The 13,256-nt window shown below is 38.1% G+C and overlaps 1 protein-coding gene across 1 annotated transcript in view; it reads left to right on the plus strand.

The window, feature by feature from the left end:
* The window catches only part of osbpl11 (oxysterol binding protein-like 11), a 12,815-nt gene extending 747 nt beyond the window's left edge, over positions 1-12,068 (plus strand). Inside the window, exons 2-8 of the mRNA XM_059500797.1 lie at positions 2,081-2,321; positions 6,227-6,367; positions 6,678-7,131; positions 7,209-7,395; positions 8,204-8,386; positions 8,723-8,876; positions 9,836-12,068. Coding sequence (XP_059356780.1) covers positions 2,081-2,321; positions 6,227-6,367; positions 6,678-7,131; positions 7,209-7,395; positions 8,204-8,386; positions 8,723-8,876; positions 9,836-9,919 — 1,444 coding nt within the window. The 3' untranslated portion in view covers positions 9,920-12,068. The remainder of the gene's footprint in view (positions 1-2,080; positions 2,322-6,226; positions 6,368-6,677; positions 7,132-7,208; positions 7,396-8,203; positions 8,387-8,722; positions 8,877-9,835) is intronic.
* Positions 12,069-13,256: the final 1,188 nt, after the last annotated feature.

Genomic DNA, 13,256 nt, shown 5'->3' on the forward strand with positions numbered 1-13,256 from the left:
GTTGAGCAACAGTGAATGTGACCAAACCTTAACCATTTCTTAACCTTTCCATTGTAGTGCAACTCTCCCATCCTTTAAAAACTATTTGTAAAGCCTAAATTATGTTGTGAATGTAGGTGATTGTTTTTAATAGTAGGTGATTTGTAAAGATATGCAAAGCTGCTGGTGCTGCATACAATCAGAACACATAGATATTCACTGATTAAGGACTGCATCACAGGCACCATAGGCTTCTTGTGCTTTTGGGAATCACAGCCCTCACTGATATTCCAGTCTGGATCTAGTCAGGTATTTAAATGCATTTATCTTTTTAGCCTCAACTGTTTAGAAGTACAAAAACCATGTTTTAACTTACACATGGTGCAGATACAGCCTCCCTTTTTGTTGAATACCATCATAGTGCAATTTGTGTAACACTCGTCTATTGGCTGCCGAAATGCAACCCAAAGATTAATAATGTAGAGTGTTACGTTCCCCCTTTTTTTTGGTCTAAGGGGTTTCAAGGGGAGTAACAAGTGTTGTAACAAATATATAAATGTGAGAAAACTCCTTTCCATCTATCCCAGTTCTAAATACCTCTCACGGAGTTAGATCCAGAAGGCTACACAACACCCTTTTGATTCACACAAACAAAAGAAAACTGAAGAAAAATACGCTTACTAAACGTTTCTTTTATTTAAATAAAAAGTATCCAAATATTTATAAAGCAAACAAATGATCAACAAACAAACAAAACAAGTTTAAATAACCAAATCGTCAGGAGAGGGCCAGGCCAAAATAACAAACAAAACAAGGGATTTCTAAAGTTTAAACCCAGATAAATTACCTAACAAAAGAAAAGAAAAATAAAGACAGTCATCTTACCTCTCTCCCTGACTAACAATACATAAACAGGAGAAAAGTTTAGGGATGGATAATCCAAATAAATTGGCGCCCGTCTCCCTACACGGTTTAAACATTCAAACTCACACAGTCTAAATGCTTGTACTCAGACAACAGGTTTCACCACATAAGTTCTCTTTTCAACAACAGTTCACACAACTCTGTCTGGGATAGATGGAGAGGGATTCCTCTCGATCACAGTCTCTTTGCTGCTTTATAAACGCTGCCAGCAGAAAAGCCACGCTCCTGCTAATTAAGATCAGCTGCAGATGATTTGGAGTGCTGCATGAAAGAGAGAGAGAGAGAGATAAAAGAAAAAGTGAACACATTCACCAGCACAATACAACGGCAAGTCTACGTCACAGGACGTAACAAGAGTCTTTTAGAGAACCACACATACTCTCTTTCTGCAAATCCGCTATCAGACAGTTATTGAATACCTTAAATCACATATTCACTGAGGCTCGCTGATCCTTATGTGTAATCCAGGTCAATGCAATACGATCAAAATACACAACGCCACAAGCCCTTCTGCATACGTCACAGTGTCTGGGTGAACCAAGGTAACCAATAGCTGAACAGAGCAATGGTAGTTAATTTTCCATTTAATATTATAGAAAAACCACAAGTGTTTGTGGTCGCAAATTGAATAATCTCAGGTCATGTTTTTGCCTGTAGAGTTTATGACCCAGGGCCCTGCTCAGGGAGTGGAATATTGTTTTATAATTAATGAGGAACTGTATCCACCACTGATAGACTTCTGCAGGTAACCAGAGCTCTGCTGGCGTCACTGAAGCGCGGTGGTTGACAGACTTATCAAATTGTGTTACAATACCGGCATCAATTCTTGGATGAAGTTGTTTCCTGTTGGATTTGCATGTTTTGTGTACAAGTGAAGTCTTCTAGCTGTCTGACACTACCCAGTCATGAAGCATACATATTTTATTCCTCTCTGACTAGATAGAAACAAGATGTAAACATCCCACAGTTCCAGAATCACCTGCGTTTCTACTGTAAAAAGTAGCCACCTTTGTGAACTTTCTGAACTTTCTAATGACTGGAACAAAGCAAAAACCACCAGATTAGTCTCCGTGCCAAAAAGTAAACAAGTCAACAATGGGCAGGGCTCCGTGCAGACGGTGAGACCCTGGGCTCAGGTTTCCGCTCTGTGTCAGTTGTCAGAGCGCTAAACACCCAGAATTCCTGTGGCGTTAGAGGCTGCTGTTGGCGTGTGGGCATCGTGCTGGTGGGCCGGTGATATGAACACCCCTGAGCAAGGTTTTGTGTGCCCTGTAGGCCCTGCACTTGAGTGGCTGGAGCCAAAACTTCCAGACATCCTGAAGAATGGAGGGACGCTACCCAGCATCACCAAAGATGATGGCAAAACAGAGGGAACCATTCTGGAACCTTTAGAAATGGACTCATGTGATATCGCTGGAGTAAGATTTGCTTTATCTAACCTTTTTTTTTTTTTTTTTTTACATTCTTGCTAACTGTAGTATTAATTTACAAATGTGTGTGAATGATTTGCAAACAAATCTGAGTTTCAATAATCTTCAAAAGTCCTTATTGAATGATTATGCATGATTTGAAAAGTCATTGATCAAAAACTGAGGATCTACGCTTGTCTTAGATTAGAGATTTTTAATTGTATTTATAATGACTAAATGTCTATTTAAATACTTAAGTCTCCCTTAAGTATGTAGCAGTGTTGTTGCATTAGATAAAATATCAAATCAAATGGCATCTGCAAACAAATTATGATTTTCTCAGAACTAACAGCGCTGGGGATTTTTGTGGTTGCAGTATATTCTAAACATCTGGTTTAGTAGCCTAGTAGTGTAATCACAGGTGAAGTTCAATGCCTTAAAGTGTCCCTATTATGGGTAATGAAAGGTTAATATTTGGGTGTCCCAAACAACAGGTTGACATGCATGCAAGGTCAAAAAAACACTTTCATTGTCATAAAATATGCATTTAAATGTTCCTTTTTTGCTCAACGACTACCAAATGTTTCGTTCAACGATTCATTTTTCCAAACCCCTCCTTTGCGTGACACTAAACTGCATGATTGGTCTACTGCTCGTAGTGTATGTCAATAACAGAACACCCATCCTCATTACATAGCCCACAGCTCGGTGGTAAACACCCAGACAGCAATGGTACATGTGTTAGCCCAATCCAGAAATGTATTGATAAAGCACTGCAGTTTGTACACCAAAGTATTGCTCTATTCTTTATCAGAACTCCAAGTAATAACAACGAAAAACATTGCTATTCATCAACACATTTTTAGACAATTGTGAGCGAACTGATATTGCTTGTTGACAGAGACCTACAAGCTGCACGGAGCAAACACCACACACTAAACTAAATGCGTATCTTGCATGCTACAGTAGGCTACAGAGTGACAGCAACAGGTTTTAAAAGAATTACTCCACTTTCAGAATAAAAATTTCCTGATACTTTAAGGCTGATTTATACTTCTGTGTCGGACCTACGCCGTAGGCTATGCGTCAGTATTCATTTATACTTCTGCATCGTTGTCTGGGTTGACATGCAGTACACATGCAAACCACTAGTCTGCAGTGTCCACGGGCATCATGTTGCTGGTGTAACCCGCAGTACCATGACAAAAGCTGAAGAAGAAGCAGCTCGTCAGAAAAGCATATATAACCGTGACGGTGACAAATAAATATCAGATAATTAAATCATTATTTAAAGCTACAAAAGGAGACAACAACGCAACAGGAGAAGATGGCATTCTTTCTATCTCCACAAGGACTTGTAACACGGCAGATCAACATTGTTTGTCGCGGACAACTACTGATGTATATTTTATTTTATATAACAAGGTGTAACATTAAGATATATTGAAGTGCACATAAAAACACACAAAACTCCAGTACATTCAGAGGAAGGGATTCTAGCAGACCAATCACAGCGTTTACAGTCCGCGTAGAATTGACGCGCTGTAACATTTTTGGAGAGGTGCACATCAGGCTACGCCACAGCCTGCACGTACTACACACGACCTACGGCGTAGTTTTGACGCAGAAGTATAAATCAGCCTTTACCCCCACAGTGCAGAGCACAGCGTCTTCTACACAGGAATCCTCCACGGTGTTTGAGGTAGGGGAGGCTCAAGTTTCAAGTGAGCGCGTCGCATTGACGTCACCTTGAACAGCTAAAGATTCGTTTAAAAACGACTTGTTTTGATGACTCCGAGTCGACTCTTTCTTTTGAAAGTGCGCTTTTTAAAAAATTTAGAGCTGTGTAACACACTGCGTGAAAGGTAATTTTCAAAAATCCATAATAGGGCACTTTAAAGCTTGTCTGCCATTGGTTGAGCCGGTGCTGTTACAGTAGTAGCAGGCTGGTCAGGATGCTCAAGTGTTTTATAGCATCACAGAGACACAATGTTGACACTCATGGAGATCAGTGTACAAAAGTGACACAAAAGACTTTTACTTTGTTACCAAAAAATTCTGATAATTGGAAAATTCTATTAATCGAGCAATCCTGAAAAGTTTCCACAAAAATATTAAGTACTTTTTAAAATACTTTTTTCAACAATAAGGATAATTAGAAGAGATGCTTCTTGAGCAGCAAATCAGCATATTAGAGTGATTTCTGAAGGATCATGTGACACTAAAGACAGGTGTAATGATGCTGAAAATTCATTTTGAAATACACATGAAATACAAAAGTTATTTTAAATTGTAATAATAGTTATGAATATTACTATTTTTACAATGTTTTCTTATCAGATAAATGCAGCCCTTTTTTTCCGCAAAAATCTTACATACTCCAAACTTTTGAGTGGTAGTGTAGATATTAGTGTTTTAACATCGAATTCCACGCTCCAGCTTTAACCAAGTTCCAAAAGTGCTTTGTCTGCATTTTGAAGATATAATTTTAATAATTTTAATACCTGCTTTTATGAAATATTTGGCTTAAAAAGTGTGCTATATTTTGTTTAAAAAAAAAAAAAAAACATTAAAAATGGTTTAATATTTTGTTATAAGATGAATGACATTCATGCATTTTAATGTCTGAAGTATCTCAATATGTTTTGGGGCCTCTGTATGTTAACACAGCAGCTCAGTCATTGACAGATATATTCATGCCAGTGATAATTACTGACATTATTGTTTTGGAAAAGACTGAGTCTGTGAATCTCAAGAGTGATTCTTTGCTTCAGTTACCTTCACGTAAACAAACACCTGTCCTGAGCCTTCCTGAAAATCAGACTGTAGACAGGGCTCCCTATTAACCCAAGTAAACTTGTCTGCGGTGTTAAATGTTTACTATGCTTTAGGTTTTTTTCCCCCTGAGTATTCTTGAATAATATTTTGCTTCACATGACTGTATCATCCATCATTTTAGGCAGCATAACAGATAGATTTACATTTCAAAAACAATCATATACAGAAAAATATATAAATATTCTACTTTGTGAAGCTGTTTTTGGCAGGTGTCATTAGTGGTGTTTGCTCAGGCCAACAGCACTGTTACTGTTACTCGTACTTAGGGTTTGAGTTTTAAACAAACAAAAACAAATGATGCCTCATTTTGTGCAGCCTCTTGAAATAGGTGTGCTGTTACTTAAGTAATCATATTTATGAACGTCATGGTAAAATAGGAAAGAGATCAGAGACTTACACTGAAGGAAAGACTCAAGCCATATTTAGGATACAGAATATCATAGAGAATAGGTTCAAGGAACACTTAGTGTACTAATACCTTCGAATAAAGGTAAAATTATGATTTCCAGGCATGAAACTTTTATAGAGGTCATTAAAACTTTCAATTATGTATGTGGTCTACATTTAAATAGTTTTTTTTTTCAGCTCTAAAACGTTTAATCAAGCATTAGCCTTTAAAAAGTTTGTACTATATTTTTAATTTATATTAAAACTAAGTTTTATTAAATTACATTTCTACACGGCTTTCATTTATTTTTATTTCAGTTCAAGTAATTTTAGTGCATCAACACATTTTTTTTTCTGTTAGTTGCCAACCATTCTTTATTAGTTTATCATTTAATATTTGTATTTTATTTTAGTTTTATATCAGTTAACGAAAATATTTTAAATATTCTCAGTTCAATAAAATGCTGTTTTTTGTTTTTGTTTTTTCTCCATTGGCTTTTTCATTAGATAATTAAGCCTCTACCTCTTTAAAATGTAAAACAAACTAAAAAAGGTAGCTTGTAATTACTGAAAAAGTTATGAAAAGGTCATTTGTCAAAAGGTGTAGAAACTCAGTAGAGACTCAGTATCTGTCCTTGTGATTAAAGTGTTAAGTAGGATGTGTTCGTGACGTTTGGTTTGGGTTTCAGGAGCAGGAGGAGATTGATGCCACACAGGAGGTAGAGGATTCAACTCCGGCCGAGGAGGAGGATCTGGGTGCTGTCGAAGAGGAGCGCAGCGTCATTCTGCACCTCCTCTCTCAGCTCAAACTGGGCATGGACCTCACCAGGGTATATCAGCTCCATCTCATTAATGGCTCTCATTTCATCTTGTGTCTTTCTCAAACCTCAGATAAAGTTTTTAATCATACCACTTTTAATTAAATCTCTTAAAGACTAAAAAAATAGCTGCTGCCTTTCCTGCATAATTACCAAGAAATTGCAAGTAACGCACTGAATATGAAATTTTAAAGTAGAAAAACTGAAATAGTGTTATCTTGTAAACAAATAAAAATACTCCAATAGTCTTTCTTTTGATTGTGCTTTCATCAAAACATTTTCTTCATTATGAAATAATGCAGTGTAATAAATGGGCTTATAGGTGGTCCTGCCTACCTTCATTCTGGAGAAGCGCTCCTTGTTGGAAATGTATGCAGACTTTATGTCCCATCCAGACCTTTTTGTGGCCATCACCGACGGCTCCAGCCCGATAGACCGTATGGTCCGATTTGTGGAGTATTACCTCACTTCCTTCCACGAAGGTCGCAAAGGTGCCATTGCCAAGAAGCCCTACAACCCCATCATTGGAGAGACCTTCCACTGCTCTTGGAAAGTACCCAAAGCGACAATGCCTCCGTCAGCAGTCCCAAAAGAAGGGACCTCGTGCGCATCCGACTGCTACAATGTCCGCTTTGTGGCTGAGCAGGTTTCCCATCATCCACCTGTGTCAGGCTTCTATGCAGAATGCCAGGAGAGACAGATGTGTGTCAACACCCATGTGTGGACCAAGAGCAAGTTCATGGGCATGTCCATTGGCGTCTCTATGATTGGAGAAGGTGAGTTTCGCCTGCCTTGCACGCATTTTTGCACGTCCATTGTTGATTATCAGAAATGTTCATTCCTGTGCACGCAGGTAATCTACACCTATTGGAGCATGGTGAGGAATACACCTTCAGTCTGCCCTCTGCTTATGCCCGCTCTATCCTCACTGTACCCTGGGTGGAACTGGGAGGAAAGGTTAACGTCAACTGTGCCAAGACGGGCTACTCTGCAGTCATCACCTTCCAGACAAAGCCGTTCTATGGGGGCAAGCTACACAGGTCAGGATCACATTACATGACTCTGTTTTCCATCTCTGTGAGACCGTATAGTGTTTTCAATGTAAATTTAAACCGTAGCCCTGAAGGACTGTTAATTAGTATACCATTTACAAGGATCATTCAATTAATCAAAAGTGACTGTATTCATCATTAATAAATTTCCACCGTCTTTCTGACCCCTAGCATTAAACTGCCTGTTTTTGGGGTGCTTTGCCTTTAAGATTTTTAGTGTTCCTGTAGCTCAATTGGTAGAGCATTGTGATATCAAGCGCAAGGTTGGGGGTTCGATTCCCAGGGAACACATGATAGGTAAAAATTGATAGCCTGAATGCACTGTAAGTCGCTTTGGATAAAAGCGTCTGCTAAATGCTTAAATTTAATTTAATTTAATTTAAGACTTCAGTGTGGGTTTTCTGTGGGATCCAGTATAGTTTGCACTGCTCCATTAAATTTTTTTACAAAACCTCTAGCTAAGATCAGACTGAAATAGTCAGGCATTCTATACAAATGAAGGAAACGTGTTCAACTGGCTGAAAAGGTATCTAGACACCAGCTTTAGTATCAGTTAGTGTTCTTTTTGGAGTCTTGAGGAGTTCTAAGTGACAGGATCATTTGTATTTCAGATTATAAAAAAAAAAAAAAATAAATGTAGAACAGGGGCTTATGGAAAAATAAACAGGGTGGGGTGAAATAAAATTTTATGTTGACTTATAAAGATGAAGTTAATTTGGTTTCTTTATGATATGAGTACTTTAATCAGAAAGCTGAGCCAGTGGACTGTAACAAAAACCTGTGCTTTGTTCCTCAGAGTGAACGCAGAGGTCAAACACAACCCCACCAACTCCGTGGTGTGCCGAGTACAGGGTGAGTGGAACGGCGTGATGGAGTTTACCTACACCAGCGGGGAGACACGTGTCGTAGACGTTACCAAACTCCCTGTCACCAGAAAACAAGTACGGCCCAATGAGCTGCAAGGGCCCTACGAGTCTAGGTAACACCAGCCAATCGGTTTACTGTTATGTTCAAGCCACACGATTGAACTATACAGTTTCAACAGTGTTAATGTCCATGTGTTAAAAATGAGCCAATTGAACAGCAAAACAAGTGATTTAAAGAGTAGTTGTGAAGGACTGAGACGGTAAGTTATATGGGTTTGGAACAAAATGAGGTTCAGGATGTGTAACAGTTAGTTTTTTGGAGGAACTGTAAGTGAAATCATAATTTCCCCATAGCTGTCTTGTTGTCTGTGGATTCAGAAGCCTTCACTGAGAGTGTGTTGATGTGGTGTGAAGGCTCCGTCTTTAATCCATGACTCTTCTCCCTTCAGGCGACTGTGGCAGCATGTGACGGAGTCTCTCAAGGAAAGAGATATGGATAAAGCCACAGAACATAAGCGCTTCCTGGAAGAAAGGCAAAGGAAAGAGGAAAGGCATCGCGCAGAGACACAGACAGCATGGAGGACCAAATACTTTGAGCGCAAAGTAAGAACACATCTGCATCTTAGTTTTAGAATCATATGATAATTTGCATGTATTGAAAATAGTCTGTTATAAGAAAAACGTTACTGAAGATATTTTGGATATACTGTTATTGTAGTTAACTCTTGTTAAGGATTGCCTGTTTTCCACTGTTTGTAGTTTTTCCAAGTAATAAAGTGTCCGTGAAATGTGACCGATTCTTGTACTTTTCAACACATCCCACTCTTGGCTACGTTTGAAGTTACATGCTACATTTTGTCTCAATTAATGCCCTGTTTCACTTGGGAATGGGTAAGAAACAACACTGTGTGCTGAGTGTCAAAGTGAAGCTTGATTGGAGAGCTGCGGGATATAATCACTTTGGATTCCATTGTCCTGAAGTCAGTGGGTTTTTGAAGGGTTTTTGGCCTGAAATAAGGTCTGTGGTTGATGCAAGCTTGAGATATTTTCACAATTTATTCTACAACATAAAGAACATCATTTCTTCTGTTACTGTTATTGTGTGTCTTGAAAAGGTGGTTTGCTTAAAAGTGGCTAAAAAGGGGTCCACAAAGGTCGTCAGGAACTCATCAGAACTCATCTTCTCTGTCATCCACTTTTACAGCCTCAATGTGTTTATAATCACGCTCTTGCAAGCTATTCAAATTCAAATTTTAGTGGCAGTGACGTTAAAGTATTGTGCCCGTGGTATGTTTGTTTAAAGCCTACTTTAGCTTTTTATTTCTGCCAATTATATTTAGGCTTTGAAACAGTTGCGCAAATTTGTGAAGACTGTCTGGCCATGCAACACAATGAGAAGCTAATCTTCTGCAGTAATTCAAAAGTATACATATATATAAAAACCCTATTTGCTTTTAATCGGGGTGAATTATAGTAATGCTAACTTCTGGTTTGGCCCACTTAAAAATCATAATACTAAAGATTATGCAATTAAGTTTTCTAATTTTTTGTCTTTTTTCTAGGGTGAAGACTGGGTGTATTACCAACCACTGTGGAAAACGGCGACCCATAGTTCTTCCCCAGTGTCCCCTCCACAAAACCCATGACCTCTGACCTTTTAAGACCTGAGTCTGGGAATTGTACAGCCTCCTGCTGCAGTATACCTCTGCTCCGGTGTTCCCTCTCTCACAGATGAGGACATACACTCTCCTTTGTATGATTCCTGAAACATAACTTCAGTTTGAGTGTTTGAAACACACTTTGTGGACTTGCGGGATTGCACTCTGTTGTTCATATTTTGCATCGTTTGGTGGTAGGATTTTTGTAGAGCTACACAGTGAATAATTTCTTCAATCCGCACACAGATATTGTTTGTTGATATTGCCTTAACTAGTGTTGTATGTAAAGAGGGCTGAGTACAGTGTGCCGGGGATTTGTGTTTGAGGTGAACTGCTTAATCTAACCATACTGTGGTGTACTGTATTTGACCACGGTACGGTCAAAGTTTTCTGATTCCTTTCAAATCATTATTTATTTGATATCAAATGAAATGCAGGATCAGGGGGAAGGTGGGTGGAGTTGAAAAGGACAGGCGCTAGTTGCGTTGATAACTGGCAAGATGTGAGTTGTTATTGCTCAGCCAGATGCAGTTGGAGTGTTGATGAGAAAGAAACCGTTGGCTTGGCTTTCGTGTTATGCAGTCTTTTTCTCATTCTCGCTCTGGTAAATGAAGCTTGCAGGCACTATACACAAAATCTGGGCCGGATGGAAGTGTTTGGGTTCAGGCCTGCTCGTCTGTTTCTGCTTGATGTTCAGTGAACAATTATGTTGGCTTTAGTTTCAGAGAGATTTTAAAGGGATAGTTCACCCCCCAAAAAATTCTGTGATCATTTGCTCACCCTCATGTCATTTAAAATCTGTAGGACGTTCTTTCTTCCATGGAACACAGATTTTCTTTTTTCTTATTTTTTTTTCATACAATGAAAGTCAATGGGGTCCAAAGGTTCTAATGACATGAGGGTGAATAAATGTGACCAAATTGTCAATTTTAGGTGAACTATGCTTTTAATGCGTATGTTGAGCACTTTAACTGTTTAGACCTAGAAAAAAGCCAGCCTTCTAAAATTCTCTATATGCATAATGTGTAAATACAACCCGATTAGACAGTATTATTGGAGATACAGTAAGCTCTGTCAAAAGTTCTGACAGACACCAATCTGATCTGTCAAAGTGATGCAGTTTAATTTTATGACTTCGGACTGCTACGTTCCACTTTGATTCTACCTCGATTGGCATTGATAACATTGTTTTTTTAAAGGGATAATTACCCAAAAATGAACGATCTGACTCACCCTTATGTTGTTCTTTGTAGTCCATATGACTTGTGCGCTACATTAAAAGTCATGTCAGATTTCAGTCTTAAATGTCATTTGCTCTGTACAGTTCAAGAATGGTGCATTAGATGCCTGTCAGACTAGATTTCAGTCTTTTTTCAGTCCTGCTGAGGAAAAAATAACATCAGCCTGGTTTTTAAGTGGATTCGCCACTTTTCAGCCGGTCAGATTGGAAGACAATTATATGGTTTCAGAAGACTTTGTTGTATACAAGTTTTATGGAGTCACAATTCACTTTTCTTACAGTAGAGCAGCTTGGACATTCTGCCTAACATCTCCTATAGTATTTTACAGAAAATAAGAAACTATTATGGGCTTTGGAATGACAAGAGGGTGAGTAAATGAAGCCAGAAGTTTAATTTTTGAGCAAACTCCTTTAGGCGCAATCAAGATTCATTGCTAAAGGTACAGGTTTTTAGTTAGCTGGTCATGTCAGTAATCGTTTTTTCTAAAAGTTTAAAACATGTCAAATTTGAGGTTTCAGAGTTTTTGTTTAAACGCTTCATTGTTCACAGTTGGAGTGACGGTGGTGGCTGAAGTGTTGCATCTCTCATATAATCTCAGCTTCAGCCCTGGCATTGGTTGTGCTGAGAAACTTGTGGTGCCTTATTTGTGTTAGTCTTCCTCCCGTTCCACCTCACAGCCATCAGCTTTCTCATTAAAACAGAGTAAGACTGAAGCCACAGCCTTTGTACAGATCTTCTTTCATTTTCCTGTCAGCAAAATACAGAATTCCCATGAAGCGTTTGGTACATCAGCTGTGCTCTCCACTCAAATCACCAACTGCACTGATGTTTTAAATACACTTCCTGTAGCCTCAGCAAAAAATGATTGAAAAAATAAAATTGTTAATATAATGGAGGATTTCAACTATTAGTGAACTTTCTTTTGTTTTACTTGATGACTGTCTGTGTGGTTTCAAGAAATGTTGCACTATACTGGTATATAAAAGAAGCTCCATCGGTAGTTGAAATGTCCTGCAGTGTGACACAGCATTATTTGAAATGTTAACCTTTCTCACAATTACCACTTTTATATTTTATTCTGAGGCAGGAACAGGTTTCTATACAAAACAGTGATTAGGAATAGTGAAAAATCTAATACCGTCGGTTTTACTCATATACTACCATTCAAATGTTCGGGGGCAGTAAGGGTTTTTAATACTTTCATTCAGCAAGGAAACATTAAATTGATCGAAAGTGACTGGTACAGACTGTTTGGTTGTTACTTTTGCAATTTCAATTCATCAAAGAATCAAAGTATAAAACTTACAAAAAATATTAAGCAGCACGACTTTTCAACACTAATGTTAATAAGAAATGTTTCTTAAGGATTCAGATCAGCATATTAGAATGGTTTCTGAAGGATCATGTGACCCTGAAGACGGGAGTAATGGCCATCACTTCAGTAAATTTAAAAATATAATAAAATGGAAAACTGATTTATTTATTTTTGTAAATTCTAATAATATTTCACAATATTACTGTATTTTTTTGATTAAATAATTGCAGTCTTGGTGTACCTTGGAGAACTGTTTTTCAAAAATGTTCAGGAATCTTTCCGACCTCAAACTTTTGAACAGTAGTGTAAACTCTAACCCAGAAATGTTGTTTCAAAAAGTCAATGGACACATTTTGCATATACATTTTATAAAGTGATTACTGTACAGCTTTGAAGCCAGTTCACACTAGGAATGGGCAAAATGACATCTTTGTTTGCCTCATCTCCAGTAATGGAAAAAGCATAACAGGTTGCCATATGTTCATGTTGACATTTGCACAGAAAGTATTTATCTCCATCAGTTCTTTTTCCAGTGTGCAATCTGGTATGAATTTTCCCTGTCCCTCAAAGTAGCTCTGTAGAATTTGGGTGAACCTCAGATTGCTTAAAAAAAAAAAAAAAAAAAAAAAAAAAAATTGGAGCGTAAATGCAGGCTCTTTAGAAACTAGACAAGCTAGTGTCATGCTTTTCTCCAAGCTCACTGATGTAACAAATCATTAGCTTACTGAATCCTGTTTACCTTTAGAAGTGAGTCTAAGGAATCTTTAAA

Source organism: Carassius carassius, chromosome 19, assembly GCF_963082965.1.
Source record: "Carassius carassius chromosome 19, fCarCar2.1, whole genome shotgun sequence".
NCBI lineage: Eukaryota > Metazoa > Chordata > Actinopteri > Cypriniformes > Cyprinidae > Carassius > Carassius carassius.